The sequence below is a fragment of the Nilaparvata lugens genome, chromosome 11, assembly GCF_014356525.2.
Source record: "Nilaparvata lugens isolate BPH chromosome 11, ASM1435652v1, whole genome shotgun sequence".
NCBI classification, from domain to species: domain Eukaryota; kingdom Metazoa; phylum Arthropoda; class Insecta; order Hemiptera; family Delphacidae; genus Nilaparvata; species Nilaparvata lugens.
In genome coordinates, this window is record NC_052514.1 from 17,982,216 (window position 1) to 17,997,153 (window position 14,938).

At 36.5% G+C, this 14,938-nt stretch overlaps 1 protein-coding gene across 7 annotated transcripts in view; it reads left to right on the forward strand.

Annotated features, from left to right (window-relative positions):
- The first annotated feature begins 2,627 nt into the window (after positions 1–2,627).
- Positions 2,628–14,938, forward strand: part of LOC111055253 (protein vein-like) — a 133,162-nt gene continuing 120,851 nt past the window's right edge. For 6 of the 7 annotated variants that reach the window (XM_039437739.1, XM_039437740.1, XM_039437741.1 and 3 more), the window contains exon 1: positions 3,802–5,047. In XM_039437739.1, the coding sequence (XP_039293673.1) occupies positions 4,297–5,047 (751 nt within the window). In that variant the 5' untranslated portion in view covers positions 3,802–4,296. Of the gene's footprint in view, positions 5,048–14,938 lie in introns of all 7 variants that reach the window. The other variant, XM_039437737.1, reaches the window with a different exon arrangement.

Consider the following 14,938-nt stretch of genomic DNA (forward strand, 5'->3'; position numbering starts at 1 on the left):
GGGTGGTGAAGCAGCAGCCAAAGGGCTAAAGGGGAAAGGACCCCCTTCGGGGGCCCACCAAGGCAAGGTCGCCTCCGCCCGCGCAGGTGCTTTCAATATAAATTATGAAATCGGCATCACTGTTGTGCCGTGCATTCGGCGAGCAAGTGAGAGCACCGCGAACCGCGCCCCGCGCACAGTCCACCAACAATGTCACAAATTGTTTGTCTCCTCCGCGGAGAATAATAAATCGTTGGTTCGGCAGACAAAAGATCCTCCTGCCTGCCTCCTGTGGTCTATATTAGGTAAAGCCACGCTTGGTGCCTCCTTTCCACCCGGCCAAAAGATCCACCAAAGAATGTCACTAAAAACACCGGCTAAAAAATGTCGAAATCATCATTGTGTTTATAACGTTTGCATGATGAGTTGTTGAAGTTGACTTTCATTGTTTCACAATCGGAGATTGTTCAACTTCCAGGAATATTGTGGAGCAAGGTGACACAGGAATGATGGAATGTCTCCTTGGTATTGATGGTCGAGATTTATTTTTCGCTGACGGTGGACACAAATCACAGAGGCAATTAAGAGGGGCTGTGCGTGATAAGGTTGAAATGGATAAATTACGATCTTCATCTCTATTGCAAGACTATAGAGTCTGTGATAGCAGATAAATCATTACTATAATAATGTTATAACTGGTTAACAATGAACATGAAAATAGTTTAGTTTCAAAATTAATTCATTAAGTATATCTAGATGTGTTTTAGCTTGTCTATTTGTGCAAATGAAAAAGGTATATTCATCTTCTAGTCATGTGATATTGATTAAAGTGCCAATTTCAGTGAACTATCTACAGCATTCTGGTCCAAGATAGTTGATCATTTTACAGATCAATAATACACTTCAGTAAACTAACCCCTCCTATCCAGGTAAAGTCAATTTATTATAGAATGCTCTTGACGATGAGCTCATAAAGCTTATCATGCAAACCTCCCTATTTGAGCAACGTCAACCGGTCGTGAAAAATGAATATCAAACATCAATACCAAGTATATGGGAGTCATTCCGTCAATTCATATGCGCCATAATTTAGGAAGTATAGGGTTTTTAAGATTGATGGGATGTGGACGTGGTGTTGTCTATATTCTCCAGTAGTTAGGTACGGACTTGGAGTGGTATACGGATCATACTGTTAACGCCAACCGCAGACGGAGAACGCTAAGAATAATAACATAATTTATTTCTTATTACGCTGTAAGAATGGTATCAATGAAGAATCATAAACAAATATTATTGTATCGATCGTGAAATATAATTAGAATGGACGAATCGTCCGCTCGGCAGACTCGTGTATGGATATGTAATATCAAGACTTGAAAATTATGTCGAACAATTTTGTCAATATGGGCTTGGTATAGGTAACTAACATCTAATACTGAATTATCCAACGTACACTTATGACATGATTCCTTTATGTTCAAATTAGATTTGTTGAATTAAATTATAATTTATCAAATACATATAGTTTTTGCTTAAAATTTTTGACATTCACTGTCAATGAAAGAAATTCCCATCGAAACGAAAATTTTGGATAAACTTAATTACAGTACATTGATACTACTCATTCCACCCGCAGGAATTCAATGATGTCTCTAGAACAATCTCACACTTGCTATTTCGTAGCGTTGATTTGTTATTACGATGTTATGAGCTCATTTGTTGATTCATGGAACAATAACAAATTTATTTCCCTGAAACCTGTCAATGGACAAGACGAAAATCATCATGATTATGACGAAATTGTTCAAGGGTTCATTGAACAATGAAAACGTTATTGTTACGGAAAACATACAATACGTCATCATATCTATGAATCGCATAAACAAACTTGGATGAAAATGAAGCTCAAGACTGATTATAGAGATCTCCAAAACGAGTCAAACCTCTGTGTAGTTTGCTATTTCCTGACGAGTCTATGAACGTTCCAAAATCATATTTTGTGAGGTATGTGTTGTGTGAAAAGACAAAATTATTTGTAAAATGCATTATAAAATCATACACAAAGCTCATCAATTATTGATAATTGATCATTGAATTTGTACATTGATTGATTGATTGATGCTATTCCTTTCATCAACCTTCAAAAATGAAAAATTTCCAAATAACTATTCCTGGACCAAAAATTGAGTGGTGAAGCAGGGATGTGTGATTTTATAACGTAATAATAGACTACCGTGGACAACATTAACTTTATGCCAAAATTTGGGAGAGAGATGGATACAGGCTGAGCCTAGTTCTCATTCATATTATATTATGTTTATAGGTTTTTGTACAATGGATGAATAAAAAAGATAATTGAATAATTTCACCTCAATGGATATTTCCTTATCATCAACTTCACTTCCTTATCAAGATTATCTCAATTACTTATAGTATTGGGAGGGACTCGGAGAGTACGGGGCTGATATGTGGAGGAGACAAGGAAAATAAAGAGAGAAGAATGAAAATCCTACAAAGTAGTGTCACCAATGAAAACGCAGGACTCACCGTTGAGGGTGGGAGTCCTATTGCAAGTAGGAGTAGCAGATAGTTGGTGTAGTGGCCGTAGGAGCACGCTGCCATCGCTTCAGCTTCGGCGGTGCGAAAAACAAAAGCCTATCGGATCAGTTAGCGTTAGGAAGCGAATGAGCCAACGAATAGGAACCAGTGTGTCCGTCTAGTGTTGGCTGGACGGCTAGCTTTCATCATAGTCGAAACACACGTGGACTTGCTACACTAACCTTTCAAATCGGACCATTTATATCCGGAAAATACATCGTAACATTTTCAACCTACCAAATCGGGAATTTATTTAGTGCGAAAAGTGATTTTTTCGGGAAATTTCGGAAAATTCTTTGTGCGACTCAAGGATAGATTCATTTGTGGTGCTACATTAGTAAAATTTCAAGTGAAGAGGTGATTATCCAGCAGATAAACCGTGTTGAATGGTACTTTTTCCCAAGTCGTGTGAGACCAGCTAATCATTAATTAGTAATTGAGTATAATAATTCCTCTGACTTGTCATTTGAAGTAAACCGTTTCAATTTGTCATTTTCCTACAATACCTCTAAGAGGAAAATAATTTTTCATTGATACAAAACCAAATCGTTAACACTAAATCTTCAACACAATAGTGAGCTATAAATTAACAATATTGGAATTCTCCTTCAAGATTGTTATGAAATATGTATGCAAAATGTCTAGAATACACTTTAATAGAATTCTGATGAACTTCAGGTAAATTTTCTGTATATGTTACTGATTTTTATGTTGCTTTTTGTAACAAATTGAATGAAATATTGTCGATATTAAGATGTGTTGATGGAGACATGCAGACGCTTAGCAAACGTTAAGGTCAACTCCTCGACACATTTGAGGCTGTTGGGACCTCATAGACACTGGAAAAGGTAAATTCGTACAATGTACCCCGCGGTAGTTACAATTTCCGCGTGTTGTGAAGCTCACCTACCTCTCGGACTCTCGACGAATGATTCAAGTTCGTGCCCACTGCCTCCGCCCGATTTCGATAGTAGACCGCCATCATCTGGTGCCGACACTTGGACGACAAGGTTCTCCCTGGCCAAACGACTTCCTGTAGTTACTAGCAGGTGTAATCCGACAATACCTCGTCGTCAGCAGCCCGATTAAGCGAATCAAACTCGTAGCGAATTCTATAGAATTTAGACATAAACTTGTAAGGAAGATCGAAGCTAAATAATAATTTCAAAATTAGTTAACTAGATACCAAAAGCTTAACAAATTGAGAAGAGTCTAGAAGCGTTTAAAAGCTCGTAAGATTATTGTGATTAGTCTATTGAAATTTCAATTTTCGTCCAAAGCAAACTATCAGTATTCCAAGTGCTGAATCAAAATAACGACTGACAGTCCAATATAGGCTAGAGATACTCATCACAATTCACAATAATTCGTCTTGGGAAATACATTGTGTATTGCAACGTGTGTGTTCCATACTAAAATGAGTCATTTCACATTATAGACGACTAAATTATCATTTTTTGTGGTTTCCATTGGAAAAGTGACAAATATACATGACTGAATCATTAGAATAGTCTGCGATAGAAATTTGTGTTTGTAAACGATTCAACAACTGCGACAAAAATTGGTGACTCATTCAACTATAGATGTGACTTGTGAAGAGAAATGTGTGTTTGTTGAGGATTGAGTGGCATCAACGACAGAAATTAGTGACTCATCGACTGCTTAGTGATTGGAGATGTGTTGTTGGGGCGGTGGGGGCCGAGTGGAGGCCAGGGAGGCATGACGAGTAGGGGCAGCGAGTGGAGGGGTGGCGCCGGGGGGCGAGTGCCCTTCACATCCCTCGGCGCTTTATTTCTGATTATTTTGTTGTTGGTGTGTTGCGGGGGTTGGCAATGTGGGGTGTGCGGTGGTAATGCAGGGGGCATGCTAGTTTCGGGCATGCAACTGTCAAGGACACCGTCGGAGGTGATGCCTCTTTCAAGGACATCGGCGAACAGTGCATTGCGAACAAAAGTGTTGAGGTGGCCAAGGGGCGCAGGGGGGTTTGCGCCCAAGTCGAGTCTGCGACCGAGGGGGGCGATCCCGTGCCAGCATGTCGGTGACAACACTAACCAAGTGTCGGCGAGGGCGTTTTTGGCGGACACTGTCTTCGAAGGCAAGGCGCGCTCGAGGAGCCCCGTGCGAGACAAGGGCACCTACGCGGTCACGTTTGTCGTCCAACGCGTGCACAAAGACTCCTCGCGACCGGCGGGTCTGCGGCTCCGCCTCAGGAGTCAGGTCCGCCTCCATTTCAAGGAGCGCACCTCCGCCTCCGGTGGGGATTCCTCGCCGCAGGACGCGCCCTGCCTCCAGAGCTACAACTTCACGATGAGGCCGGGCGAACTGCTGCGAACCAATATAAAGCGTGGCGGCAAGTACCTGGTGTTCGCCAAGGGTGTCGGACCGCACAACTTCTCTGTACTCGGCGAGCCTGTCTTCAGGAGTCGCAAGAACCTCAAAGCCGTCAAGGAGGTGCTCTGCGATAAGTGTGGTGAGTCCTCCAACACATTCTACCATTTTCACATATCTTCAACCAAATTTGTTTTCAATTTTTCCAATTCAATTTGAAGCATCCACAACAAAACTACGAGTATGAGATTTTCCGAGTTCATACTTTCATAATTCCTGTCCAAACTTGCAGAAGGTTTGTCAAAGTATTATTTATTAATAATTGATGTGCAATTTTGAACGTTTTTGCAAGTTCCAAAATAGTATTTTATTGTATTTGTGCAAACATTAATATATTATTTTGAAACAGAGGATGAATCAAAAGAACAACAAAGGATGATTAATCAGTGTTTAATGTTAAATCGGGCCTAGGCCAACAAACTCTGATGGTCAAACTCTACTGATGATTCACAGAAAAATACAAACTACACATACTTCCATCTTTGAAACATAGTAAGCACATTGCTTTCAATTTTTCCATTTTTGACAAGGATCGGTGATGAATTCAGACCTAAATACTTACTTGTTACAGATGGAATTGAATATAGGATGCATTTATATAGTACTTACTTGTGTTGAATGTAAGATGATATATTGGAAAACTTCATAGCAAGTTGTTAAGTATCGGTTAAAATTCACAAAAATGATTTTATCTCCGAAAATTTAACATGAGAACGTTGTTAAATTTGTAGATTTCTGTATCTGTTAGCTCTCTGTCGAGCTTAATAGAAGAGATTCTCAAAAGTCAAGAGTCTTTGACTAGGAATGTCTTCAATCGAACATTAAAACAAAAAAAAAATCTATATGATTGGGTTATAGAATCTACTGAATTAATTTTTAAGTTGAAATGTGGAATAATCCTTTTTGCTCAATTTATGATGAAATGTGGAAAAATCCTTTTTGCTCAATTTATAATGAATTGTGGAAAAGTCCTTTTTGCTCAATTTTTGAATTTCTATTTGAGGAGAAATAATTATGATAAAGTTTATCATGATAAAGCTTCTATTTCTATTCCATAGCAAATTCATTTCATTTAATTCTTGAAAAACCAAGCTCTCCAATCCAAAGCTATAAGACCTACCTAGAATAATTTCTCTCTTGTAAAATCATGGGGAGGATTGATTCCTGTTTTGAAACAGATTCATTCACTCCAAATAGCAATATTTTGTTAGGAATGTAAAGATTTGAAGCAAAACACATTCAATTACATTGTGATTTGAATGGAATGCACACTTCCAACTTTGTAGCCATGAAACTGATGGCTGAGTGGAAACGAAATTTTGAAACTTGATACTCAATCATACAACATTACAAGCATTTTGCTCGGTAAACAACACGCTGTCATTTGTTTGAGACGATTTTTGGCAAACTACCACCTCCCTGGCTCCGTTCTGATAGCTTGGTCTAGTTTTACTCAGCCGCTCAACCTAGCATTATGAACAACATAGCTCTGATTCATAGAAAACTTCGTTTCAAAACTCTCTAAAATGTGAAATTTGTATTGCAGTGACATAGAATTCATGAGAGGAGTATTCGGATAGTTCCCAGAGTGTTCAAATTATTTTTTCATTTGAAACTCATCAAGTGAATAGATCTCTTTCTATTAGTGAATAGATTGTACGTATCACAGTACAATTTCTTGTAACTAATCACAATGTTTCAAACAGGAATCAATTACTTATCACGCATTCATTATGGAGTTTCCACTCCCACAACGAATATAATAAATTGGGAAAAATATGAATTATTAGGCTGTTATAATATTATCTCATTATTTCCAATTCAATGAGCTAATATGAGTATTAATGGAAACTAGTCATGAATCACAATAATTTATCCATCATAAATTATAATATGATGTCAAAAATGATCCATATAGCATTGGATTGTAGCATTGTTGAATTTCTATTCGAAATTCTGTGGAAAAACGTTGCGCTAAAAAAATGTGTTATCTGTAATATGTATAAGTCCTGGAAATGAATTCTGAGAAATGAAAAAGGAAAATGTTCTAATTATTCACTTCTATCTTATTCTTATGAATGAAAATTAAATACTCTAAAATCTGTCCATGAGAGATCAAAACTCTCTAATCAAATTCATATTATTATGATGGTATAAATGTTATGCATTTAGGAAAGATCGATAAAAGACTTATCTTGTCTGCAATCTGTAGGCTCTCTGCGACGATTGTTTATGATTTGAAACTTTGTTTAGTCTCGAAGTTAGATGAACTGATTATTTACTCTTGAAAATTAATAAATATTAATGTGTTGAAGTGTGAATACGATCAGCGATTATCTCAAGTGGAAAGGATTCAGACCAAGTCTCGATCAGCGATTCTGGCTTTCAGCTGGCTGGCAGATGAAATCTGTGAAGAGGAATGTCAGTAGGGCCGTTTAACACATTAGCACTCGAATCTATTTTCTCTCTTGATACATTTTTCTCAACAGCTCTCAAACTCTCTTTATGTCTCTCACTCTACGCTTACTTTTTTATAACTTTTTCTCTCTTGAAGTTCCGAGAAGAGACGCAACATCGGATGTGCTCATTCATTTATTGAATTGAATCATACTATAAAATCAGATGAAAACTGAATTCACCAGATATCATGTTTGAACATGTAGGGACATGTACAAGATAGCATTAACAATGTTACAATGATATAGACTAATATGTTTCCATTTTTTTTTTCATTACAAACTGATATGCTGCAATATTCTACTGGTGACTCGAAAATTTTATATACTTTAATCTATAAAATGGAGCTCCAAGCATAATTTTAATGTATTATTTGGATTGGAGGATTGAGAATTTGACTGGGATTGATGAGAATCTGATTTGGAGATTTTGCGTTCTTGTTCTTATTCGAAATTCTCGAGACTATTTTTCGTATTCAATTTCTACGTTTTGATCTTGAAATTTAAGCCCACCAGATATTAACTCACTCACCCCATTTTAGACCACGTTTTGCTCTTCCAACGTTTTACTGCTCTCAATTTATACAATTTACTACATAATTCTCAATTTTCTACCCATATTTTATCCCCTAAATGCAGTCTACTCCTTCTCCTTGGTTTGCTCGGCCAGACAGATTTAAAAGACGACATGAAGAGGTGGAAATGAAAACATGGAGAAACGGGAGACAGGCAGAGGAGCACATTGGAGATGGAGAAGACACAGAAGGTGAACTGAGCATTATTACTAAATCAATCTAATTTTAGTTGGCGTGGAGTTGGGGGTGGTTGAGAGGGGTGGGTGGGGGTGAGTTGGAAGTGCATTGACCGAGAAACCCAAATAAAATACACAATTTGGAGGCAGTAGCTGTGTGTCTACGGGGCTTGAAGCAACAGTCCCAGGTTCTCTCTCTGTGGAGAAGTGCCAAGCAGACACAACAGTGAAGCTGCTACTGCTTCAAACCAGAAGTGCTCTCTAATGAATTGAGTAGTCAATCGTCTTCAATGTGTATTCTTTCCATAAAAGCGTAGAAATAGAGTATCAATCACTCCTATAAGAAATGAATCAACCTCATCTTCAAATGAAAGAATATTGATAAAATAACATCAACTAATATCAAGTTTATTATTCATTATCACTGGGTAAACATTACCACATTGACACTTCTTCCCCTGGGAAAGATTCCTTACAATCCCAACAAGAGAAGGTAATACTAATAACTAATATATTTTTCTAAGGGAAATGTTCCTAACGTTATAAAGGTAGTACTAATACAAAACCATCTTTGAAGAGAATATTATATTTACTTATACCATGGAAGGGCTTTTGCAAGTTAATTATATTAAATAGATAGCTTGTCGGTAAGTGTATTGGAGAAGATTCACTCTTATAGCAAGTCAGAATTCAGAATCATTCCTCCCTCTACTTCTGAAAGATTCGGCAGTACCATTCTCTCGAGAAAAGTATGAGACCGTATTCACATTACTTATTGTACTTGTACTGGTACAATCCTGATCTGCGATTCCACTATATAGAACGTAGCACAATTATTGGGAGTATTTGAATTTGAAAAGAAAGAATTTCATTAGAGATTTATCAAATTGTTGGATACTACTGTTCCAGGTCGAATGAATTAATGAATGTTAAAAGTTGTTGAGTCGTAGTTGTAGTCGAATTGACAATTCAATAAGATGTGGGAATATAGTCTGTATATCAAATCTCAAGCATTTGGAAAAGACATTCAGTGTCCAGAGAGCATTCTGTTTCTCTCTAAGTACGGGAATAAGATATGAGGCAAGCTAGGTTCTTCCCCACCATAAAATATACGAATATACATATTTCTGGAGAGAAATGCTCTATAAGTAATAGAGGAAGAATTGCTACTGAAAATTGTTACCAAAAACTTTGATAGGGGAATATGGAAGTGCAGTTTCTAAATCCAGAACTGATTCATATCAATACAAAAGAAGAGAAGACAAGGGGTAAGACAATACTGTACTAAGTAGCTCTATGAAGATTATAATTCCGCTTATAATGGAGTATATTGAATCCAATAACTCCAAATCATTATTATTGACAAATAATAAGTGAGAAAAGATCAATGAATTTCAACTCACGCAGAAAACTCTACTGTATATAGGCTGTTGGACTTGAAATGAAAATTTTCTTCAAGTTGAAGGATAGGTGCACAATATTGTTGGAACCCAACCTAGTTTCCACCATGCAGAATGGTGAACTTGAGTACGGATTTTGGAAGAGGAACGGAAATACATGAGAGAAAGGCAGAGGCAGGTCAAACGAACAACACACCACATCAAAAAATCCCCCACCAAAACCTGCAAAGCACAAAAATCAACTCCTGGAAACAATTGGAATAATAGCTGTTCCAGCTTCTCCTTATTCTCACGCTAATAAGCCGGTGAAATACAATTCCCATTTTTCATTCATAATTCTCATAGATACTTCTTTTTAATGTGAATGATGGAAGGAGAATAGGACTCGAGCAGCTCTTGTATGAATTATGCAAATATGTTATTCTGAATTCAACGCTTGCATGAGGTCTAGCACCAGTATGTTCATGCAACGGATTGCTTCGGTAAGAGGTTACCAGAAATGGATGATGATGGTTATCTACAACTGGATAATCACTCTCAATGACCTTCACCATTGGATCTTATGGCTTCCAACCCTGAAATTAATCAGGTGCAACCTGAGAGAACTTTGTCACCAGACCAGAGCCAGCCAAGACACTTGTTTTCCCAAATCATTATATACTCATATTCTATCTTATATCATACTTATATAGTATCTTTTATATTATATTCATATACTATCTTTTATACTTTCTCTTATATATTATACTGATGAATTAATGGCAAAGGCACTTTGCAATCATTATTTTTTTATAAATTGGCCAAAAAAGATGGCAATATGGCTACTCAATTTCGATGAAAGTCCAAGAAAGACGAGATTCACACAACGAAATCACTATTTGGGCAGTTTTTGATGGTTTCTGATGGACTTGACTTTCATAGATCTGTTAACCAACCATTCAGTAAAAGTTAACGCTTCTCAAACCAGAGAAGGATGGTGTGACAAATTTAATCCAGGTGTAACAGTCTTTGGAGAGAATGTTTTATTCACAGTTAATGAAGCTCTAAACAACATTGAAACAGTATATTTATTCCAGGTATTAAAACACTAAAATAATTGATCCAGGTATAACAGTCATTGGAGAGAATGTTTTATTTACAGTTAATGAAGCTCGTAACAACATTAAAACTATCTTCAGTTGATTCCTTTTCTGATCTCCAATTAAAGCGTACCATGTGATCCAGCCCAAACGCCTTTGCTGTTAGCTTCAAGTCGAGCAGCACTTGCTTCCAATCAACAGTAATTATATCATATCAATGTCACTTGGAACATCTTATAAGCGGCCTCCACTCAATTTTCACATTAGAGTTCATCGAGATAAGAACGTTATCCCAGGCCCCAAAAACTAATAAAAAATACTTTCACATTGGTCTATGTTTATTACATTTCTAATACATGATCATTATTCACTTAATAATTTGAATGATAAAATTTAATAAAAATGATCTAAATTTTTAAGTTCTAAATAATGTTGCAGAGTAGGCATACAAGATAATTATACATCATATTATTATTGGAAATTAAAAACTAAATATCAATGGGTTCCTTTACTGAACTGGGTATCAAACAGTATTTGATTGAAATAATCTTGAAACTAGTTCTTATTATCCAATTTTCAACTGAAATATCATTAAACTGAAATATTCTATGTCAATTCAAAGTAATCTGCTTTTGCATTAAGTGTCTTGTAATATTAAGTTATTTGAAAAGCATCATTGAGAAGCGAATACTGTAAACTTCAATATGATTGTTATCTGAATAATGAGATAACAAATTTGCAGTTATATTACAAATCATGTTGATCCAACAAAATCGTCAGCAATATTAACTAAATGGAATGAGAGAAATAGATTTTATCCGATTTCTTGACAACGAAATAATCTCCATCAACGTGTTCAAGTACAGAGAGTATAATGACAGATTGACATTATGGAACGCCATGTATGCATGGAACTCTACCTATATTAAGATAATCCTAGTGAGCTCTATCATGGTATAATGGTGATTTGATGAATCAGCTTTCTGCGAGAAAATGCACTTGTGTGGAAAGTCTATCCGTCGCCTGCTAGGAGCAGTGAGTATGGAATATGAAGATAGACAAAGATTACATTCTATACTCACTGGCTAGGAGCTCATATTACATTTATCGTTTCATATACGTGTTTGTATTTAGTCTCATAATTAAGAATTTCTTATGTTGAATCAATGTCACAAGAATTTGTCGTCGATACCTGTATCATTCAACGTTCTTAATATAGGTATATTTGTTGACTTTCATACTGAATTGAATAATTTATTAATAAACAACCAAACAACTGGAATGTGTTGAAGAATGAATGTTATCGCCCAATTTCTATAGAGCCAAGACTGCTTCACCTATGATGAAAGCCTTTTTATTCATGTTAGCAGCAAATAGAAAATGTAAGTAACAAGGAGGATTCTCTCTCAAAGAGGTATTTCATTTCTTTTGTTTTCAAGGTTTTCCTCATTCACAAAATACTCATACTCTCTATCTCGTATCTTTTTTCATTATAATGAGCATATTTTGCCAATTGATTCATGCCTCATTTCATACAGTTTTTGTGGTTAATTACAGCTTTATTATTGAATTGCCTATAATTGGATTGGTCGCTCAATTATTAATGCAGTTGTGCAATGCCTTCTAACAATGTTGTCCATCAAGCCCACTCTCTGTATTATCAAGTGTTGAATATTTTCCAATTGCATGATTTCTCATAGTTCACCACGTACCAATCCATGACTGATAAATGGTTGTAGAATCATTAATGTATGATTGAGAAATATAACTATGTGGTATTCCCATAGGAATGAATGATTAAGACTTACTGTTCAATTGAGAAATACAATAAAGAAGAAATGAATTATGTGGACCATAGTTTAGTCTATATACCAGTAGAAAACTACCACTAATAAATTCGGTGCATTCTTGTGGTTGACGTTGGTGGCAGGGGCACCCCAGATAAGAATCGTATTGAGAGTAATCACCGATGACTTTATTAGCATAGATGGCCAGGTCATTAGGCGTGACAGTGATCTTGATTGAGAGCCGCGCAGCTCAATAATAAAATGGTAGGGCGCTACGCTCTACAGCCAACACCTAGATGCTAGATGGAACACCGATATTAAAAGGGATGCAGATAAAAAATAAAGTGGTGTGTGGATCGAGCAGGATAAGAAGTGGGAGGAGGAGAAAAATAAACAAGAAGAAAAAAGACTAGAGAAAGGTGTGGGCGCCACCACGGCATGTGACAAGTTAATTCTTTAAAAAAGGATATCTTTCTTTTTCCTGCCCTACATACTGGTTGACTGTGTGTGTTTCTCCGTCTTTCTCGTTTTTGGAATGCAGTGACTGACCGTGTGAATCATTGTGGGTTAGCCACGCAGCTATTATCGCTCTTATGGCTTCCTAATGAGTTCCCGATCAACGATCAACGACTCTCGCTCACAGATAGGACATCTAAGATATAATAAAACAATCACAGCGGCACCTCTTCTGCTCAGTCGCACGCGCACGCGTGCGTCTGTTTATATAGTTATGTGTCGCAGCAGCACACAACGTGTGTGAGTTTGTTTATTCAAAAGCGAGAGCGAGATCAATAAATAAAAAGCTATACGAGAGAAGACAGATTAACAAAAAAGCGAGTTGGCCCTAGAAGGCGGCCCTGCGGTACACCACCGTTTTCATCCCTTCAAAGTCACATTCCTCGGCTGACATCCATCCTCCGTCCTCCACCATTACTCAGCCCTCTTTCTTATCCGATTCAAATAATTATTGGCAATAAATCCTTCCGTCATTTACTTTACACTCGATCCTTCTGTTCCTCTTACAAGACTTCTTCATTAAAATAACATTATTACACATCGGTCCGCTCTTATCTTGAACCCCAGACGCAAGGAATGCGTTCTTATCTTTCTTCTCGGAGTGTACACACGGATACTACAAAAATATTGGTTTTTATAATCCTATTAAGCATTATTGACCAGGCACGCACACTGATATTACAAGATACCTTGTTACAGGATGCTAATCATATGCATTTACAATAGAAGCGAATAATTGTAAACAAAAATATTACTTGTTTCTCAATATTGTCGCCAATAAAATTGATAATACTTTTCTATTTCGGAATATACACACATGATTGATTCATAATATTGTATGGTTTACATTGTGCAGGAGAGGGGAAAATTTTAGTTGAAATTCAAAAAATATTCATCTATATAATTTCAGGATTTTTCGGAGTCATCAGTATGAAATAAGTACCATTCAAAATAAGGTTCAGATAAGAACTATAATCAAGTTTTGTTCCTCAAAATTACACCTTGTTTCTGCGCTTTTTTCATGAAGAAATGTCTTACATGAATAGCTTGACCCATGCTACAAAAATGAAATATAACCGCTATTCAAATATAATTCATCGAAGCGGGATCGGAGTCATGCATGACAGGTGTGATCCCGGCTCTATACGTTTCACAGAAAAGGCCTCACAGGGAGGGATCTCGAAAATAAAGATTAGAATCCAGAAATAAACATGGATTATCTCCATGGGATATGCTTTATGTTACACAAATGTTTTACTATACATTACTAGTAGGTAATTAGGAAATCACTTGTGTATGAATCATTCTTATGATGATAACCGATTCGAAAGTATAATAATTTGATATTTGAATTCTTCTATTCGAATTGAATCAGTGAGGATAGAATCACAAATTTTAAGTCATACTGGCACTCATCATAATAGAGAGTTTATTGGCCCACGTTCAAAATATTGAAAAAAATCACTTGTTGGCACTCAACCAGGATTGAGTCGATCGAAACCTCATTCCAAGAAAAATTTTCGAAAGTAGTAACAAAAGTATTCATGAAGAAGAGCTGGAAACCCCAAAATGAGATAGGTTTATCGGATATCAACATCATTACTAACAAGAACATTAAGACAAATTAGAAATAAGAAGAAAGTCTGTGGACTTGAACGTCTGAACAATGACCATCAACTGTTTATCCATAATTCCATTTAACGATTCTATATTACGACATTTGGTAGAAATCATCTGTCACAGATAGGTGACTGTCACAGATTAAGTGATTCGACACAGTGACATCTTGAGTGTGTCCAAAGTTAGCTATCAGTAAAAATTAATCTTGACAATTAGTAATATGGTGATTAACATGATCCAAAGGAAATACCATGTTTGAAATGACAAATTTGCTATAGTTTCGATCATCTGTTACTATAATATCCGATTATTGTTCTCAAATGATAGGCCCTTATCAGCTCGTAAATTATGCATTCAATTTGTC